At 38.3% G+C, this 18,512-nt stretch overlaps 2 protein-coding genes across 3 annotated transcripts in view; one reads left to right on the top strand and one right to left on the bottom strand.

Moving 5' to 3' along the window:
- Nucleotides 1-18,512, bottom strand: part of JAKMIP2 (janus kinase and microtubule interacting protein 2) — a 230,115-nt gene that overhangs the window by 67,558 nt on the left and 144,045 nt on the right. For both annotated transcript variants that reach the window (XM_049786880.1, XM_049786881.1), the window contains exons 3-5: nt 17,735-18,232; nt 12,702-12,911; nt 9,901-9,999 (exon numbers count right to left, since the gene is read on the bottom strand). In XM_049786880.1, the coding sequence (XP_049642837.1) occupies nt 9,901-9,999; nt 12,702-12,911; nt 17,735-18,232 (807 nt within the window). The remainder of the gene's footprint in view (nt 1-9,900; nt 10,000-12,701; nt 12,912-17,734; nt 18,233-18,512) is intronic.
- Nucleotides 1-18,512, top strand: part of PPP3CA (protein phosphatase 3 catalytic subunit alpha) — a 1,090,725-nt gene that overhangs the window by 1,047,228 nt on the left and 24,985 nt on the right. The gene's annotated exons all lie outside the window — the stretch shown is intronic.

The raw sequence follows: 18,512 nt of genomic DNA, 5'->3' as shown, positions 1-18,512 counted from the left end.
ACCTAATCCAGCACTTCATCAAAAAGATCATACATCATGACCAAGTGGGATTTATACCAGGAATGCAAGGTTGGTTCAACATACGCAAATCAATCAACATTATACATCACATCAACAACAAGAAAAACAAAAACCACATGATCATATCAATCGATGCAGAGAAGGCATTTGACAAAATCCAACACCCTTTCATGTTAAAGACACTCAGCAAAATAGGGTTAGAAGGAACCTTCCTCAAGATAGTCACAGCTATCTATGAAAAGCCTACAGCCAACATTATACTTAATGGCGAGAAACTAGAAGCATTTCCATTAAGGTAAGGAACTAGGCAAGGCTGTCCACTCTCTCCACTCTTATTCAATATAACCTTAGAAGTCCTAGCAATAGCAATCCGACAAGAGAAGGGAATCAAAGGAATCCAAATTGGGAAAGAGGAACACAAGCTATCTCTATTTGCAGATGATATGATGATATACATCGAAAATCCTAAAGAGTCCACAGTAAAACTCCTAGAAACAATTAACCAATACAGCAAAGTGGCTGGATACAAAGTCAATACACAAAAGACAGTAGCGTTTCTATATACAAACAACGAAATCGAGGAGAGAGAAATTAAAAATACAATACCATTTAAAATAGTATCAAAAAATATCAGGTACTTAGGAATCAACCTTACAAGGGAAGTGAAAGACCTATACCAGGGAAACTTCAAAATGCTTCAGAAAGAAATTGAAGACGATCTAAAGAATTGGAAGAACATCCCATGCTCATGGATAGGTAGAATTAACATAGTCAAAATGACTATCCTACCCAAACTACTATATAGATTTAATGCAATCCCTATCCAAATCCAGACACCATTCTTTAAAGAAATAGAACAATCAATCACAAAATTTATCTGGAACCACAAAAGACCCAGGATAGCCAAAAACATACTGAAAAACAAAAATCTGGGAGGCATCTCCTTACCTAACTTGAAACTATACTATAAAGCCATAGTAGTCAAAACAGCATGGTACTGGAACAGAGACAGGACCTCAGACCAGTGGGTCAGAACAGAATTCCCAGACATAAACCCCAAGATATACAGCCAACTAATATTTGATAAAAGAGGTAAGAACCTGAAATGGAACAAAGGAAGTCTATTCAACAAATGGTGTTGGTACAACTGGAAAACCACATGTACGAAAGTGAAGATTGACCCATACCTCACCCCTTATACAAAAGTTAACTCAAAATGGATCAAAGACCTTGAAATCAGACCTGAATCTATAAAGTTTATCGAGAATAAAATAGGCAGAACACTCGAAGACCTATATATCAAAAAGGTCTTTGAGAATGGATCACCAATGGCAAGAACATTAGCATCAAATATAAACAAATGGGACTACATTAAACTTAAAAGCTTCTGCATGGCAAAAGAAACCCTACTTAATGCAAGAAGACAGTTAACAGAATGGGAAAAAATCTTTTCACTCGACATATCAGATAAAGGGCTGATATCTAGAATATACAAAGCACTCAGAAAGCTGAGCCCCCCAAAACCAAATAAAGCCATAAAAAAATGGGGAGATGAAATGAATAGACACTTCTCTGAGGAAGACAGAAGGATGGCCAACAAACACATGAAAACATGCTCACCTTCACTCATCATCAGGGAGATCCAAATCAAGACAACAATGAGATACCACCTTACACCAGTGAGGATGGCTCACATCAAAAATAATGGAAACAACCTTTGTTGGCGGGGATGCGGTATGAAAGGAACTCTCATCCACCTATGGAGGAAAGTCTGGGGAGTGCTCAAAGAACTCAGAATTGAGCTGCCATTTGACCCAGCAATTGCTCTCCTAGGCATATACCCCCAAGATGGAAGGGCATTCATTCCAAAATACGTATGAACCCCACTATTTATCGCAGCACTCAGTATAATAGCCAAATCGTGGAACCAACCTCGATGTCCAACAACAGATGAATGGATCATTAAGATGTGGTACATCTACACAATGGAATATTACATGGCAGTCAGAAATGATACAATCACAGACTTTGCAGCAACGTGGATGGACCTAGATCATGTTATGTTAAACGAAGTAAGTCAGAAGACAAAAGATAAACATAGAATGGTAGCACTATTCTGAAGCACCTAGAACATATACTTGATGCACAACTAATACCTAACAATGAAATAACAGGGTTTAACAGGGTAGAAACTCCAAACACTGTAATAGTCAATATATACTTGGGAGCAGTGTCCAAAATACAGGAAAAAGAAACAAAGCAAACTCTTGACTACACATTATACCACAAAGAAAACAGCAACAACAGAAACAACAGCATAGAGAGAACAGATATGTAATCAGACTTCTACAACAAAGGCCCACAATAATCCCTTAGAAATCGTATACAGGAACACAGGTATAGAACACCACGGGAAATCACTGACTGCAATGGAAACATACCATAACACTATGTTTTAATGCCTTTATCCTACTATATTTTAAATAACCTCTCAGCTTCTTTGTTCACAGGCACCTTTGGATACAAAAGGCGGACAAACTAAGATGGAAACTCAGGATTCCACACGAGATTCCATACCTTGCTTGCACTACGAGATGGTCCAGAGAAAACTCTTTAACATACATTTTATCTCTAGGTTATACCTTCTCTTAGGAATTGAAGCATGAGGAATTTAAGCCCAACCTAGGCCGGTCCCCAGACCCGGCCTGGGAGTGGGGAAAACCCAGGGTGCCCCATGAGCTCCTCCCAGAAACCCACCTGGATTTTTAGCAGCACGGGCGGGCAGCTGGCAGACCTCCGTATGTGCCAGCGGCCTTTTGGCCTGGCCTAGGGTGGGGGGCCCGGACCTGGGTCACCCGAACCCCCTCTCCCCCTTTCCTCCGGATCTCCAGGTGGGTTTCTGGGAGGAGCTCATGGGGCACCCTGGGTTTTCCCCACTCCCAGGCCGGGTCTGGGGACCGGCCTAGGTTGGGCTTAAATCCCTGTCCTTCGGGCTTGGGAGGGTCTCTCTCCCTTCCTGGAGCTGGATTTTTAGCAGCACGGGCGGGCAGCTGGCAGACCTCCGTATGTGCCAGCGGCCTTTTGGCCTGGCCTAGGGTGGGGGGCCCGGACCTGGGTCACCCGAACCCCCTCTCCCCCTTTCCTCCGGATCTCCAGGTGGGTTTCTGGGAGGAGCTCATGGGGCACCCTGGGTTTTCCCCACTCCCAGGCCGGCTCTAGAGGGTGGATCAGGAGGTGTAGTTTGATCTGGGGGGAGGCAAATAATTTCTCAGCTATACTCAGGCTATCACTGGCAATTTCATACCAGTCTACATTTTGAAACCGCGCGGGGGCCGATCATATGCTCCTCCCAACCATCAGTACCCCAGATTTACCATTCTTAACTTCAGTAACACACAGCTTCAATCTCTGACCAAAGACATACAGTAGATCTTACAAATCCCAGAACTATTTAGAAGGACACAAATCGAACACATATTGAACACATATATCTTTTGAATATTTTATGGTTATTTTCTTTAACTGCTGTAACTCTCTATATATTCTTCTACCATGATGTTTCTATCCACTTTTCATCTTGTCTTTTCTTTGTAAGCTGTTCAGTAAGGATTGTGGTAGAACTGCCCCTCAGTTTGATGCCTATGATTGAAGTATGTTATGGAAATTGCTGGTCTTGTTCCTATTGCCTCCAGATGCACCAATAACGCTTCGTGGCATTGATCCTTGTTTGCATAGACACATTAAAATGGGAAAACACTATACATACAGATTAGTTATTATCTAATAAATCTCATTACAATGTACCTTACACCCTGAATATTGATATAATGACCTGGCATAGGCCTCAGTTGAATGGGCATTCTCCATTCACGCTGGAACCAGGCAAGCTATCTACGAAACATCCAAGGTCCTTTATAGCAACAGTTGGAAGCAGTCCTCTACCAGGAAAGACACTACCGAGGGTGTGACATCGACCTCCTAATAAGACACTTCCGTTTACACTGAGAAGACGTGACAACAACAATGACCTGCGAGAAGACATGACAACAACGATGACCTGCTCTACAGGACATGGTTCTCTCTATTGCCCCTTAAGTGTGAGGTGAAACGAGAGGATGCTCTGCACCATCCTGACTGCAATATGGGATATGCAGACTCCAGGATCTTTAATACAGAAGAATGATACCAACAACAGAGACTATGTGAGGAATGGAGGTGTATTGCCACTACAGACTATGACTTGAATTGGACAAACTAGTTTGCCTGGAGCCTAGAGTCAGTCCTGTGCCAGGAAACTTCAGGGGTAGGGTCTCCATGTATTTAGACCATAATTTGTCTTTCCATGTCCCTTATGTTTTGGTGGGCCTATGCAAACAAATGCCACTTTAATATCGTTTTTTACTATGTTCTCTTGACTCCAATCCTTAAGAAAAACAACCCATTAAAACTTTTGAGGTTAACTTAAACTAGTAAGCATGTGCATGGAACTAGATAAATGTACTTTGCCCTCAATGTTTAAAGAGTTACATAAGTCTAATATCTTTAGATTATATGGTGTGCTGCTAAGAAACAATATGTACTACAACTGGGGATTTGAGGGACAAAGTAATTGTATTGTACATGGGTTCAGTTTTGTTTTTCTTAATGTTCTTTGGCTGAAAGTTCAAGGCTGGGATATCATCGATGGAACTACTGAGAATCCTGTTTATGGGTGATTGGGCTTCCACTGTAACTTTACCCTGTCCTCTTTCTTTGCATCTTTGTTGTCATAATTAAAATAAAAAAAAAAAAAAAAAGGAATTGAAGCATGAGACCAGTCAGACCACCGAAGCAATAACTGCGAAGTACAGACTTAAACTACAGGCTCTATTCATCGAACACATTCAACCAAACCAGCATTCACTTGCGATTCTCTCCTCTCTTCTCACCACTTTCTTTTTTTTTTCCTTCATTTTTTCTCTTTTCTATTCTTCTCTTTACTTTTTTTCCCGTTCCCTTCCCCCTTTCTTTCTAAGGTATTTTCTCTTTTCTCTCCCTTCATACCCCTCTCATATACCTTCCCCTTTCTCCCCTCCGGAAATCCAACTATCCCTTCACCCCTCAATCCCATCCAGATCTCCCACCATATTAAAACTCTCCACCCTCAGTCCTTATTCTATTAGGCATCAAGATCGACCTCCCACCCAACGAACCAGTACCCTGCACCCAGGCGAGGGGACACCCAGATAAACCCACACCTCGTCTCCTGCAAGAAAAGACAGCCAACCCCCTTGCGGACTCATGCGGCGCAGCCCTCCCTACCAACTTCCCCTAACGTGGACTGTTTCTTGAAACCGGACCTAGGCCCAAAAGTATCCCCAATGCAAGAACTCTTCCAAGACCTCCCTCCCGCAAATTCTTACCAATCTGAAGAAGGTCAGGGGGTGTGATAGAAAGATCCCTGGGAACCCACACTCCACAAGAAAAACCCAAAAGACAATGGGAAAAACTGTACTTCCAACATAGGCATAAGACCTGTAATACACCACCTCTTTACCTGCTCTCCCCCAAATGTAAGGTAGTCTTTTGCACCACTTTTATTCCTTTTTCCTTTATTTATTTTTTTTCAATTTATTTATTTTTTAAATGTCTGTCCTACATATACATTTGTGAGCACATACATTTTTATTCCCCCCCCTTTTTTTTTATCATTTTTCGGTATGGGGCCTGTTTCTGTTATTCCTTCTGCCCACCCTCAAATACACTGACAATATAATGTAGCACCGTTTTCCCCTGCAAAGGCACACTAAATAAAGGGGAAATCTTATATATTAAAAAAAATAATAAGAGCTCTTATCTATTAGAGAAAGGAACTCATAATTGTTTACAATACAGGGATATCTCCTACCTGGAAAATATGTCATGTGGGATCAACTTAGACCTCAGGTGATTAGATACCATTCAACCAGCCTTGAACCCTGGATCTCAGACATAGAAATGGCACAGTTCTTCACAACAGCTGCAGGAAACAAATACCATCCAGGACAGCCTTAATACTGTGGGGTCAACAACAAGGGCCAGCTCTAACATGATATCCTGACAACGAGGAAAATGTGAACAACTTGACCTTAGAGCAGATTAGCCTACCCTACCAGTTAACGACAAGAAGAAACCAGAAGACTTAGCACCCTTTGGTAGGTCCAAAAGCCAAGATCGCGATTTACAGATGACTGGCTGATAGAACCACGACCAGACTGTATACATCTTGGGACCAATATAAAAGCCCTAGTTTAGGGTTTGAACTATGACCTGCACAATAATCATGATCCCCAACCCCAAAGGTCCTGCAAAGACAATTGTAACGGAATGGGGCTTCTGGAAGCACAAAGAAAGACGCTATCCTAGGTGCCATCCTAGGCTCAGTGCAAAGACCAAGATCACCAATCACAGAAGATGGATTATAATGACACTGAGGGAATAGAACCTCTAGAACCACAACCACAAAGACTGACTTCATCATAAATACCATCTCAAGATCTGTGCAGATACTGAGACCTCTAAACACAGAGCTCAGATTGTATCACCCTGGACAGAGCAGAAGTCTTCCAAACGCCACAAAAACACCACCGGGAGAGTAAATGATCCTGAGCAAAGCCTAGTGTTGATCCCACAACAGTATACTCCAAGGACGGAGAAACCCCATATTTCTTAGGCCAAGTGAAATCCTTTTTGAATGACCCCAATATTTACTGTGCCAGGGCAGGAGGGAAAAAAAAAAGCACAAAACCTTGGTTATTATATATATATATATATATATATATATATATATACTTTTTACCTTCATTTATTATTATTATTATTGTTGTTATTCTTACCTACCTATCTATTTTGGTCGATTTCTCTGGTTAGGTGTGATCATTGAAATTGTTGTCCCCAGTTATACTTACTTTTTCTCTCCCTTTCTTTTCTTTCGTTATGTGCTATGCCAAGTTTCTTATTTCAAGACCATGGCGTATTTTTTTTTGTACGTTTGTTTGTTTTTGTTAGTCTTGTTCTGTTTTTTCTTTGTTTTGTGTGGTGCTTATCGATAAAGCTGGAGTCCTCACTGGATATTTGAAACGTCTTTTGGTGCTGGTGGAGTGTTCCACCTTCCCTTTCTCCTCCATCCCCCAAATCGATGATGAGAGCCTCTGGAAGGACTCGCCCATTTTCGGGGTATTAGACTCTTACCCCAGTTTATTACTTTTCTCTTTTTCAGGCAAAACCACGCAACTTGAAATAGCTAGTACTGCCTCCAGTTAGAGGGGGAAATAAGGGAGGCATCAAGTCCAAACTGGTCCAAGACTACTAAGTAGTAGGTTAGATACAGAGGGGACCACACACTCTAGTTGCCCTGGGGGTGAGGGAAAAAGAAATGGGAGGGAAAACAAAAACGGAGGAATAGGAAGGACAATTTGGTGATGGGAATCCCCCCTGATTTTATGTAAATATGTACCTAAAATATTATTGTCAACAATATGTAAGCCACTATGATCAAAATAAAAATTATATTTAAAAAAAAGTCTAACAGTTCAACTAATATTGGACAAAGATATTAAGAATCATTACTAGAAATAAAAAAATATAATAAAATGAGTATATATCAAATAACTAATTTTAATTTACATGTGCTAAGTAAAGCAAAACTGATATAACAGAAACAGACAGATATGCCCCACTATCTACTGAGACAGCATGCAGACAAAATATCAGTACTAGTGTGTAAATTTTAAAATAGAGTAGTAACGGGTTAGACTCAAAATATATCTAATAATTAAAGACTACCTTCTTTTCATGTGAATGTGGCGTGTTCTTAATTGATCATGTGTTGGGAGTCATAAAACAAATGGTAATACATTTTGAGAAAATAAAATAAGATAAAATATGTGTTCTGGCTATAGTAGAATTAGAAATTTTAATATAAAGTTAGAAGTTAACAACAAAATAATAACTAAATCCATTTTCAAATGACTATTCAGACATATATGACTAAAAATCAAAGGCCAAAGAAGAAAAAGATAACAGAAGAGGTAATATACATATACACAATAACCCATTATCACATGAAAAAATAAGATGTCATTTTAGAAATACATTTATGACCTCGTGTCACAAATATATTTGATAAAACGATAAGTTTATAGTAACTTCTTAATGCAAACAAACCACAAAAAGTGTTTGATATGTGAGATTCAGATATTATTTTATATACAAGTGTCCAAAAATTACACAAAACATGCCAATGTTAAAAAAGTAAGGGCAGCACAATAGAAAATGAGCAGAAAAAGGAAGCCAAGTGTTATAGAAACCCTAAAAGGCAATACATTTTTGAAATTACTCCACTCATTAAGAAGAAAATTTAAAACACCATGCCCACAGACGCCATTGCCAAGTCCACATAGGCCAGTCCCATAGACTCACTCTACTCTTGAAAGAGATATATATCAGATTTGAAAAATAATGAATACACGCCTGACAAATGAAAATGGGTAACCCCAAGAGGAGAAGTAGGCTAAGTCCGTGCTGACCAACCACTCACAATCATTGCTTTGCCAATGGCCACCTTCACTGCTTAAGCACTGATATCTGCAGAGATGCCAAACTGACCAAAACTCCAGGTATGCTGGTATTTAGGAAGACATCTCAAGGATATTTTTTGATTGAGTGCAGGCTCCCCCCCCCCACCCCTCTTCTCATACTTCTAGAAGGTCTGGCTGCCAAAAACACACCCTACAGACACAGCACTATCAGCTACAGAGCTTAGAATTCAAGAACAACTCCAAATTTTTCAATACAATCATCCCACACCAATTTAAACATCAACGTCTCATCTAAGCCACCCATGAACAAAACAAGTTACAGAAAGATCAACTAGCAACAAATAGCTTAGTATACCTTCTGACAATGACTTAAAGACCTCATCTAAAGATAAACTAATTTTCACAAATTTTCTTTTTGTTGTACTTAAAAAATAATTTCATTATCACTTACCTGTAAATAAGCAATCTAAAATATATTGTTTTGTGTCTATCAATGGGGGGCTTGGAAATAAGTGGGAATTTAGAGACAATGGTGAAGGAAATTTTAAAATGGTAGTGGGGTTGGTGTTGAAACATGGAATGGCAGAAACAAATTTATTATGAGCAACTATATAACTCATGGTCTTTAAAGTAATTTTAAAAAAAGGAAAATTAAAATAAGAATATATCTCACAATACCATAATGACAAAAATAAATTTATGTGTTGATAAAGATATTAAGAAGTTCATAAGTAGTTGTGTAAATTATTATTAACAACTATAGGAAGCTGTAGTTGTTACTTCCTGTAGTTGTTACTATAAGTCTAAATAAGTCTATTATCTCTACAGCCCCCTTACCAGAATGAAACACATAATTTTTTTCCAAATACAGATAGCAGCAACAACAGAATTTTAAAAACTTTAAGAAACAATGTAAACAACCTTTAACTACAGAATACTAAATGTGCTGAGATATATTAACTGAGAACTATAGCTTAAAAAGGAAGAAATTCTACTAGCCATACAATGGCTAACTCAAAAATGCTGAGCACATACAGTAAACACAAGAAGTCTATTTACAACATGCCTTAAAAACAGCAATACACATTTAGAGTGATGAAATATATCGTGGTTAACTTTAAAATGATGGTCACTAGCAGAGAAGTAACAGAGAATTTTCTGAAATATTGGTAACTGAAGCTCATTCATCTGGTTATTGGTTCTATAGAACATTACTTTGTTATTTTTATTTCCACATTTTCATCTATTATACTGTTCACAAAAACATGCTTTTATAATATAATTATTAATATAAAGGTTTTATCATTAGAATAGACCTCACCAATTCATTTCGTTCATCGCCAAGCAAAGTATTTCTGTCTTCTAATTTTCGTATGGTGGCATTCAATTCAGCTATTCTTTTTTGATTTCGTCGTAAATCCTATACATGAAAATTGTGGAAATTTTTCATTAACACTTTTGACAGTTTAGAATTTTTTGTTTGTTTTTGCTACACTCAGCTATTCTCAGGGCTTACTCCTTGCTCTGTGGTCAGGGACCCCCTCTGGCAGTGTTTGGTGCATACTATATGCATGTGCTGGGATTCTATCTGTGATAACCACAGGCAAGTCAACAGCCTTAACACCATACAGTATTTTTCTGTACCCAAGTATTTTTATTTGTTTTGGATATTCAAAGAAATTTATTTTTTCAATTAAAAAACAATTTTATTAAGGCATTGTGACTTACGAAGTTCATCTCCAGGTAAACAATATTACAACATAAATTCCATCAATAGTGTCAATTTCTCTCCTACAATGTCCCTAGTTTTCCTTCTAAAATCCATCCTCTCTTGTTTTTAGTTTTGTTGGTCCTATGGTACAGATAGAGACATCTACCAAATAAACACCACCAATATATCCCAGGCTCCTGTTTCCTAACCTTGTTATCTCTGGTCCACTTTTTCTGATTTTCCTTTTCAGTTCATAATCTAGGGACCAAGGTGATTTAAGTACCTCTGCTCTTTGATACCTTGCATTTCCTTGTCTTGTTTCTATATATTCTAAATAAGTTAGATCAGTGCTTGAGGGATCTTATGAGGTGTTCAAGAATTGAAACTAGGTTGGCCCCGTGCAAGGAAAGTGCCCCACCTGCTGTACTATTGGCCCAGCCCCATGTTATATTTTTTCCAAAGCAAATTGTTTCCTCACTGGAATAATTGTTATGAATCATTTTAAAGATTACCCATGGCTTAATTCTATATTCTAAAAGTAACAGGAGCATTACTATTTTGCACTAGTAATTCCATTATCACCTTAATTTTGAATGTGCTATACTGTCAGCAAGGCAGTTTTTACCCTCATCATATACCTACATTCACAATATTTGAGCAATTTTGTAGAGGTTTTAAGATATGGGAAAGTTACAACTTGGTTCAAAGTTTGTGGCTAATATTGATAGATCAACTATCTATGTTGAATGCTATGTCCTAGACATATGCATAACATTTTCCATGTCATGTTCTTCCCTTTATTTAATTTTTGACCACACCCAGCAGTTGCTGAAATTTTACTCCTAAATCTATCCAGGAGTCACTCCTGGTGGGGCTGGGGGACCCTAGGGGTTGCTCAGGATTGAACGCAGGTTAGCTACATACAAAACAAGTACCCTAGATTATTGCTCTGTGATCTGTTATTAACTCTTGACTAACTTTATGAAAGACCTCTGTTATTCGTCTCTTTTACAGATGAGGAAACTTTGAGCATATAGATTCGGGATTTGAGCTCTGAAGATCTTTACCTGGCACAATTAAGCTACCCTGCACTAGAAGTCATTTATAGATCCAAAACTAACATCTATTGAGACCAATTCATAAATAATCTATTACACAGTTACAGTATTACAGAAGAATTTTCTATCCCTCAATAACATATTTTACCTTTAAGCAACTTAAAGGCCTAAGATGAAAATCAACAATATAAAATATTTCTACCTGCACTTTTAAAAATAATTTCTAATAAAATGAAGAAAATCAAAGAAAGAAGTGGCATATTCAGACTAGAACTTTACAGGAAATGTCTATAAATATTTTCATCTTTAGTATAGGAAAACAAAGAATCAGTTTACCCTTGCCAGCTGCTATAAGTAGTCTCATTTTTACTGCTCCATCCTATGTTTTTAATGTTTCTGAGAATTCTGGGAATCTTTCTGATAATCAGGGAGTTAACAGTTCACCAAGACTGTATACAATTTGGCCTGAAAGTTTAGGATCACTGAGAGATTATGGTAATAGGTAATCTCTAAAGCAAATGTTCAAATACAATGGACTGAGACCAGCTAGCCCACTCTGTAGAATATATGCATTCTTTATAAGGTTCTTTTTTTTTTTTTTTGGCCACACCAGCTGATGCTCAGGGGTTACTCCTGGCTATCCACTCAGAAATTGCTCTTGGCTTGGGGAACCATATGGGACACTGGGGATCGAACCAAAATCCATCCTGGGTCAGCTGCATACAAGGCAAATGCCCTACTGCTGTGCCACCACCTCGGCCCTCTTTGTAACATTCTTATCAATTAATACAGAATGCAAAGAAAGGCCTGAACATAAACTTGGTTTTCCTATAAAAACCCACTCCCCACTAAAATAAACCATATTTATTTAGTTCTTTATTCTTCCCTAATATGGGGAGTTCTTACTCCTTTCCAATAAACTTCTAAGTTGAGTATAAGCATATTTATTATACAATATTTTATTCGTGAAAATATTGAAGAACCTAGTAACCATTCTCCAACACAAGTGATTTTACCAATATCCAACAAAATTGTGTTCACACGGGAATGGCTAGTCTTGACATTTGGTAGGAAGTAATTTTTTTTTGCTTATGTTATTATTTCTATTATGAGCAAAAGTTCATTGTTTAACTGGATATGTTTTTGAGGGCTCAGCGATCTATAATTCTCTTGTAATCTATTAAGGCAGAGAAGAACACTTTGTTTAAAAATGCTATTCCTAAGGCACTGGTCATTTTATAGTAGAAAATAGAATTGATTTCTCTGTAGTAAACATTTTAAGAAATCTTAAGTGCAAAGTAAAACTTGGAGCTAAATAAATAATGAGTCTGAATTCAAGTTGAACCAACTTACAGGACTGCTGCAGTGCTCGGAACCATCTCCTGCTCTGCCCGGGATTTCTCGTTTTGGACTGCTCATGTTACACTCAGCCTCCTTGACTAGAAAGAGCTGCTCATCCAATGCCTCCTTCTGCAGCTGGAGTTTCTGTACGTAGCCAGTTTGGGTCTCTAGTTCCTTTTCCAGAGAAAAGATGATCCTGTCCTTGGCTTTGATTTCATCCATCTGAATTAAATCACACCCACTGTTAAGTTTCTTGAAAAATTCCATTACATGATAAATACGTATTTATATATTTTATACATAATATGTATATTTATATATTGTTTTTAGATCATACCTGGTACTGCTCAGGGGCTATTCCTAGCTTTGGGCTAGGATACTGAGAAGGCCACATATGTTGCTTGGGTAATAAACCAGGATTGCAATTGAATCAGCTGCAAGCAAAACAAGTGCCTTACCCTTTTACACTCACTGTCTAGCCTCTAAAAACATGCGTTTTTTCCACTTTTTGGTTCACCATTCTTGGCAGTGCCAGGGATATTATTAGTTTTATGCTCGGGAGTAATCGTGGGTAGTGCTCAGGAGACCTTATATGGTGCTGGGGATATGAACTGTGTTTGATGGGATACAAGGCAATAAGGGATACACCTTAATCTTTGTACTATTTTTCTGGCTCTCAGAAAAGAAAATTTTACATAGCACGAGTTTAGCCTCTTTCTGCTGATTGATACCAAAAGTGTCATAACTGTAAGTGATCTGAATTCTTGTATAAGATGTATAATAAAAGACTACTATATTAACTAGGTGTCAAGAAGTCTAATTACTTTTCTCTCTGTAGAAGCTTTGTTTTTTGTAATGAATATATGTTCAATTATGTAAAATAACAAATCTTTAAAATGGTGATTAGTGTTGACAAAATAATCCCAACACTACATGTTTTACTACAATTTTTCTCAAAGCACTTTTTGGTGTCAGATAACGTTTGAGAAAATAGTTTTTGAGTGTATTTCAAATGTGAACTTGAATAGGATTGGCCTACTACGAACAGAACATTTGTAACAGAGTCACAGCCTGGCCATTTCTCAAGGGAAACAAACTCATTTGCATTTGGGTAGGGGCTATGGAGCAGAAACCTCCAAAGCCAAAAAAGTTTATGGTTTTTCCATTTGTATTCATATTTTGTTTTCTGGGGGGCCACACCCAGCGGCACTCAGGGGTTACTCCTGGCTCGGTACTCAGAAATCGCTCCAGGCAGGCTTTGGGGACCAGATGGGATGCTGGGATTCGAACCAATGTCCATCCTTGTGTTGGCCTCAAGGAAAATGCCTCATTTTGCTACCTTTATGCTACTGCTCCAGCCCTGTAATCATATTTCTAAGAAGCCAGGTCTTAGCAACAATTGTCAGGAAATCATGAAAAATGCCTGCTACTATTGGTTATTATTTTCCTCCTACTATATATTATATGCATTCATCAATTCTGAAATAAATTTCTGCTTAACCTAAGAAATGCTTCAAAATTATTTTTAACGTAAGATCAGGGCTTAGATCATACTGAAAAATTTGCCATTTTTAGGGGCCGGGCGGTGGCGCTGGAGGTAAGGTGCCTGCCTTACCTGCGCTAGCCTAGGAGACGGACCGCGGTTCGATCCCCCGGCGTCCCATATGGTCCCCCAAGCCAGGAGCGACTTCTGAGCGCATAGCCAGGAGTAACCCCTGAGCGTTACCGGGTGTGGCCCAAAAACCAAAAAAAAAAAAAAAAAAAAAAAAAAATTTGCCATTTTTAGACGAGGGCTATAGTAATAAATATTTATCAGTAACATTCAAGAATAGATTTTTCTGATTTCATTTTATTTGTGAACATTCAAAAAGAGATGCGTAAGAAACATTAATACAAACATATACTATAACCTTTATAAAATGTCTATTTATACATAAAATATAGCAAATAACTTTATATAAAGCTTTATAGAAGTCTTTCTTTTTGTATTCCCTGGGGCCAAAAAAACTGAAACAGAAATTAGTCACATGACCATATGTTCTCAACATGAATAAATCTGAGCCACTGTCTCCACGTCACATAATTAAACTTTAGCTGCACTGGAATAAATTATGTGTGATTCTGAGATGTCATCTCAGAATGGTGGAGAAGTAAAGTTGTACTGTAAATAGAAAAACTGTCTTTAGGCTTTATAGAACTTATTTCCTGTGTTTTTCTTAACTAAATAGTGCATTTATCATGCCTTTCATCTATGTTATTTACAGCTAAACAATTCCTGATTTGTATGTTCCTAGTCACTTTTGATGTACCTTAGTTAACTTGCTTGGAAATCAACTGCTGCCCACAAAATCATTCTTACCATCATCATCATAACTAAGACCTACTGATTTATTATTATATACAAATTTAACATATAAAATCTTTTATTTCATTTTAAAACAATTCTTTCATGTATGTTCTATCATCACCATTTTAATATAAATGAACACCACAAGGTCATTTTAGTCAAAAGGTCAAACAAACTATTTATTTGTTAGACATCTGACTTGGTCTCTGAATCTAACATCCAGGAAACTGAGACTATTCACCTATTTGCAGCATTTCTCAGAGAGTCTGGAATAACCATTGGTGTGGATCATGGACTCTCATTTCTGAATAACAAAATTTTCAGAGAAGAATACATAAAAAGATTCCCAAAGAATTTCTTCTAGATAAAACAGTTCAAGTTTTGAGGGTGAAAATAGGAATATGATAGAAAATAAAGATTATTTCATCTGTATCATTAAAAAGGTGTCCTATGTTACTTTATTTTCAATCATTTCATTTGTTCGTTTTGGTTTTGGGGACAGATCTGGCAATGCTCAGAGCTAAGGATTATTCAGGTAATTTAGATTTTACACAGTGATTAAGAAAATTTCATGTCTCTCAGAAATTGGCTAGATATGGAATTCATAAAAAAACATTACAGAAAAACCAGAAATACTGGTTAACAGAGATATTGGTACTGCTAGATTTTACATTTAAAAACATTGACAAAGAGTTTTTGGTGCAAAATTTCTTATTCATTTACTGACCTACTCATTCCAGAGTTCAGTTTTGATTCTTTACCATCCACTTTTTAAAAAGATGTAGGACAGAGAGCAGTCTTTCTGCACTTTCATTGGTCTTTATTGCCAGTGTGATGTAATTAATTGCAGATAAATTCAAAAAGAGTGGCAAAAGCAACATTTTTCTGTCACATTATATGAATAAAGAAACTACAAATGTTCAGCCTTTAGAAAAATGTTTTATGGTAACTACATTTTTACATAAAATTGAAATCCTGGAGATATCATATAATCAACATTAATTAGAATGCCTAGAAAATAATTTGAGACTGGAATGCACAAGAAAAATTATAGTCACTGGGGGCCGGGCGGTGGCGCTGGAGGTAAGGTGCCTGCCTTACCTGCGCTAGCCTAGGAGACGGACCGCGGTTCGATCCCCCGGCGTCCCATATGGTCCCCCAAGCCAGGAGCGACTTCTGAGCGCATAGCCAGGAGTAACCCCTGAGCGTTACCGGGTGTGGCCCAAAAACCAAAAAAAAAAAAAAAAAAAAAAAAGAATCTTTGGGTCGGGCGGTGGCGCTGGAGGTAAGGTGCCTGCCTTGCCTGCGCTAACCTAGGACGGACCGCGGTTCGATCCCCCGGTGTCCCATATGGTCCCCTAAGAAGCCAGGAGCAACTTCTGAGCACATAGCCAGGAGTAACCCCTGAGCGTCACAGGGTGTGGCCCAAAAAACAAAACAAAAAAACAAAAAAACAAAAAAACAAAAAAAAAATTATAGTCACTCCTAAGGAAAAGTAAATTTAAAGTAGCTTAGAGTATATTCTAATAGGGAAAGGTTAATTTGATGACATAATGCTAAATATTCTAAGTAAGATGCATAAAAGTGATTATTCTATTGGGCAAGCTCAAGCTGGGACTGATAGCTGTCACATAAGAACATATTTAATTTTTGATTTATTTTGGGGGGAGACACATTACATGATATTCAGGAGTTACCTGGCTCTGCACTCAGGAATTACTCCAAACAGTGCTTGCGGAACCTTATAAGTACTAGGGATAAAATGGAGGTCAGTCACATGAAATGCTCTATTTTCATTGCTAACACTTCAGCCCCAATATTTGATTTATTTTTAAGCATCTAAGAAAGCAATATGGGTTTGGGCCATACATATTAAAAAGAAAAAAACACAACTCTCTGGGTTAGAAGTAAGTCTTGAAAACAATTAGCAGTGCAAACAAGCTATTTAGAAAAGACATTCAAATATAAAATTATAATGGTCTGTGCTTGTGTGGGGAAGAGGATCTATTTTAAGAATAACTAGGAATTGTTTTTGTTTTGTTATTTTTGGGTCACACCCAGCGGTGCTCAGGGTTACTCCTGGCTTTGCTCTCAGAAATTGCTCCTGGCAGGCACAAGTGACCATATGAAATGCTGGGATTCAAACCACTGTTCGGCTGCTTGCAAGGCAGCACCCTACCGCTGTGCTATCTCTCCGGCCCCAAGAATGACTAGAGATTTTTAGCTCTCTTTCTTGCTCCCAGATGCATTCCGGGAAGGTAGGTGGGTGAATCACTCTGCCATCCAAGTTCAGGCTGAAAGCACCTATTTGAGGAAAAGCCCAATCACATTTTATACAAGAAAAGTACACACAACATCCTGATTCAAGAAGAATTCATAAGTTTAGGCTATTTAAATAAATATTCAAGGAAATGTAAGTCATTGAATAGATAACTCTAATAATGCAGTTGGAGGATTTCAACTTTTCTGAGAAAAATGATTTAAAATCTTATTCACACATAATAATTCCAAGTTGGCTGGGGAGTAGCTATTTATCCACATACCTACTGACCTTTCTGGTAGTTTGGCTAGAGCACAGACAAAAAAAGAGGGCGTTGTCTATAATTAGCTCAAGAAAAAGACCCCATAAAGCCAACATTGTGAGCTCTAAAACCTGACCAGAATGCTTCTGTGCTGATCGACAGCGTTGATTACTAACCAGCCTCCGGATATCCCGCTCTGACTCCCACTTGATCTTCGAGATGGCTTCCTGGTGGGACTGATGTTCACTCCGTAGGTCCCCAGCCTTGATTTTATCAGCTTGGATCATATTGCTCAGAGCCTCATCCACCTGCTTCTTGGCAGTTTTCAGGTCCGAAATTTCTTGTAAGAGCTTAAGGCGCTCTGCATCAAACAGTTTTCGGGCCTCCTCTCTGGCCTCAATGGTGAGTGCTGTCCTTACTTTGTCACTGCTGCCATCCCGGAGAGCACACATGGCTGATTTGAGCCTCTGGATCTCCCCATCTCGCACCTTCACTGTCCTTGCCATCTCCTGCTCATGCTGCTTAATGAGATTCTCCCTCACGGCCTGTAGCTCCTTCATCTTCTCCTCGTGGAGCTTGGCTTTGAGTTCTGTCACCAGGACTGTGTGCTTGCGCTGTTCCAGCTCACGGATACGCTTTGTTTCTTGAGTTTTCTCTCTTTCCAGCTTAGATACCTATAGCAGAGATGAGAAAGGATGAAAAAAGAATGAGCCTCAAAGAAGGTTGGTTTCTAGACAGGTCTTGCAACTTAAACTCCTATCATCTCTTAATTCCTCTTTTCAAATTCTAGGCAACCTGTGCTGCTTTGAGGAAAGGAAACCATAGCTTTAAGGACTAGAAATAGTCTGTGACAGGAAAAAAAATGCCTAGTTTTTCTCGTCTTGTTGTTTTGGTTTTAGGGTCACATCTGGAGGTGCTCCGAGATAACTCCTGGCTCTATGCTCAGAAATTGCT

The sequence above is a fragment of the Suncus etruscus genome, chromosome 14, assembly GCF_024139225.1.
Source record: "Suncus etruscus isolate mSunEtr1 chromosome 14, mSunEtr1.pri.cur, whole genome shotgun sequence".
In the NCBI taxonomy this organism is placed as follows: Eukaryota; Metazoa; Chordata; class Mammalia; order Eulipotyphla; family Soricidae; genus Suncus; species Suncus etruscus.
This window is presented reverse-complemented; position numbering and strand designations above follow the sequence as displayed.